This window comes from Calidris pugnax, unplaced genomic scaffold, assembly GCF_001431845.1.
Source record: "Calidris pugnax isolate Ruff unplaced genomic scaffold, ASM143184v1 scaffold54, whole genome shotgun sequence".
Taxonomy (NCBI): Eukaryota; Metazoa; Chordata; class Aves; order Charadriiformes; family Scolopacidae; genus Calidris; species Calidris pugnax.
In genome coordinates, this window is record NW_015090864.1 from 1,686,678 (window position 1) to 1,689,318 (window position 2,641).

The following is a 2,641-nucleotide window of genomic DNA, read 5'->3' on the forward strand; positions in this document are numbered from 1 at the left end:
AGGGCCTAAGGGCTGCCCCAGTCACAGAATGAGGGAATGGGGTGGGGACCTCTGGAGATCATCTCCTCCAACCCCCTGCCAAAGCAGGTCCCACAGGAACGTGTCCAGGTGGGTTTGAATGTCTCCAGAGAAGGAGACTCCACCACCTCCCCGGGCAGCCTCTTCCAGGGCTCTGCCACCCTCACAGCAAACAAGTTCCTCCTCATGTTGAGGTGGAACTTCTCATGTTCACGTTTGTGCCCATTTCCTCTTGTCCTGGCCCTGGGCACCGCTGAAAAAAGACTGGCCTCATCCTCCTGACACCCACCCTTTAAGTATTTACAGGCATTGATCAGATCTCCCCTCAGCCTTCTCTTCTCCAGACCCAAGAAGTCCCAAGAGAAGAGACCCAAGTCCCTCAGCCTTTCATAGAATCACAAGTGCTGGAGCTGGTGCAGAGAAGGGCAACGAAGCTGGTGAAGAACCTGGAGAATAAATCACACAAAGAGCAATTGAAGGAGCTGGGACTGTTTAGTTTGAGGAAGAGGAGGCTGAGGGGAGACCTCATCACTCTCTACAACTACTTGAAAGGACGCTATAGAGGGGTTGGTGCTGGCCTCTTCTCACAGGTCTTTAGCGATAGAACAAGAGGGAATGGCTTCAAGCTACAACTGAACATTAGGAAAGAGTTTTTCACAGAAAGAGTGGTCAGACACTGGAATAGTGCCCAGGGAGGTGGTTGAGTCGCCATCCTTGGATGAGTTGAAGAGCCGTTTAGATGTGGTGTTGGGGGATATGGTGTAGGGGAGAACTTTGTAGAGTGGGGCAGATGGATGAATGATCCCAAGGGTCTTTTCCAACCTAAATGATTCTATGATTCTATTTATATTTCAACCCTTGTGTTTGTGTTCCCCAACTCCCCTTTCTGGGTGGGGAGGAGCCATCAGGTGATAGAATAATTTTCTAAACAACACTAGATTCTTATGGGTTTTCTCAAACCGTAACGTTTATTTATTATTTTTTTTTTTTAAAACTATATATAAAGGTTATTCCGCAGCCTCACTTCTTCCAGAACCGCTGGTAGGTGCCCAGGTCGATGCCCTCGAAGGTCTCCTCCGCCCCAACCTTGGGCTTGCTGGGGAACTGCCGCCGCAGCCGGGCCTTGCGCTGGGCTTCGGGCAAGGTGCTGCTGTCCAGGGGCAGCTGAGGGGGATACGATGGGGTGAACAACATCCCTCCAGCCTCCTGGGCCTCGCTTGTGTCCCCAAAGGACACGGTTGGGACCCCCAACCCGGTCTATCCCACCCAAAACCCTGCTCCTGGCCTCACCATGAGGATCCGTTTGGGCTCCTTGTAGCGCAGGCGGACGGTGGAGCCATCAAGCTTGACCAGGAGGACGGGGTAGAGGCGGCCATAGTGCTGGCGGTGGAGGTGGGAGATGGCAGCACGGTTGGAGTTGGCCCGGACGGAGGTGGTGACTGGCCTGGCCGGGAGACGGAGGGCACTGGTAGGGAACACAGAATCACAGAATGATATGGAGTTTGAAGGAACCTCTGGAGATCACCTCCTCCAACCCCCTGCCAAAGCAGGTCCACCCAGAGCAGGTCCCACAGGAAGGTGTCCAGGTGGGTTTGGAATGTCTCCAGAGATGGAGACTCCACCACCTCCCTGGGCAGCCTCTTCCAGGGCTCTGCCACCCTCAAAGTCAAGAAGTTCCTCCTCGTGTTTAGATGGAACTTCTTATGGTCAAGTTTGTGCCCGTTTGCACTTGTCCTGTCACTGGGCACTACTAAAAAAAGATCGGCCCCATTCTCTTGACACCCAGACATCAATCACAGAATGGCTAGGGTTGGGAGGGACCTCTGAAGATCATCTCCTCCAACTCTCCTGCCAAAGTAGGAGCACCTGGAGCGAGCTGGGCAGGAACGCTTCCAGGCGGGTTTGGAATGTCTCCACAGAAGGAGACTCCACAATCTCTCAGGGCAGCCTCTTCCAGGGCTCTGGCGCTCTCAAACTAAAGTTGTGATGTTCAGGTGGAATGTCCCATGTTCTAGTTTGTCCCCGTTGCCCTTGTCCTGTCACCACCGAGAAGAGCCTGGTCCCATCCTCTCAACACCCACCCTTTAGCTATTGCTCAGCACTGATGACATCCCCTCTCAATCTTCTCTTCTCCAGGCTGAACAGCCCCAGCTCCCTCAAGCCTTTCCTCAGCAGAGAGATGCTCCAGTCCCTCATCATCCTCACAGCCTCCGCTGGACCTTCTCCAGCAGTTCCCTGTCCTTCTGGACCTGGGGGAGCCCAGAACTGGTCCCAGTGCTCCAGATGGGGCAGAGCAGAGGAGGAAGATGACCTCCCTCTGCCTTTTGAACACACTCTTTTTAATATCCCCCAGGAGACCACTGGCTTTCTGGGCCACAAGGGCATATTCCTGCCTCACGGGCCACCTGTTGCCCACCAGGACTCTCCAGCAGGCCAACCCCTAACCTATACTAGTGTGTGGAAGGCAAAGGGGGTCGCCATTAAACCTCCCTCCCCTCACGACGCCCACCAGCCCCACAGAAGACCCCACTCTCCCATGGCCACCGCCACCACCGTCCTCACCTCAGCACCCGGCCCAGCGCTGCCATCTCAGAGCAGGCGAGCGAGGCGGGATCCCCCTCAC

General features: G+C 54.9%; 1 protein-coding gene across 2 annotated transcripts in view; it reads right to left on the reverse strand.

The window, feature by feature from the left end:
• The window catches only part of MRPL55 (mitochondrial ribosomal protein L55), a 12,892-nt gene that overhangs the window by 9,174 nt on the left and 1,077 nt on the right, over positions 1-2,641 (reverse strand). The window contains exons 1-3 of one of the 2 annotated variants that reach the window (XM_014945165.1): positions 2,581-2,635; positions 1,309-1,483; positions 964-1,182 (exon numbers count right to left, since the gene is read on the reverse strand). In XM_014945165.1, coding sequence (XP_014800651.1) covers positions 1,039-1,182; positions 1,309-1,483; positions 2,581-2,606 — 345 coding nt within the window. In that variant the 5' untranslated portion in view covers positions 2,607-2,635 and the 3' untranslated portion in view covers positions 964-1,038. Of the gene's footprint in view, positions 1-963; positions 1,183-1,308; positions 1,484-2,580; positions 2,637-2,641 lie in introns of those variants that run through there. The other variant, XM_014945166.1, reaches the window with a different exon arrangement.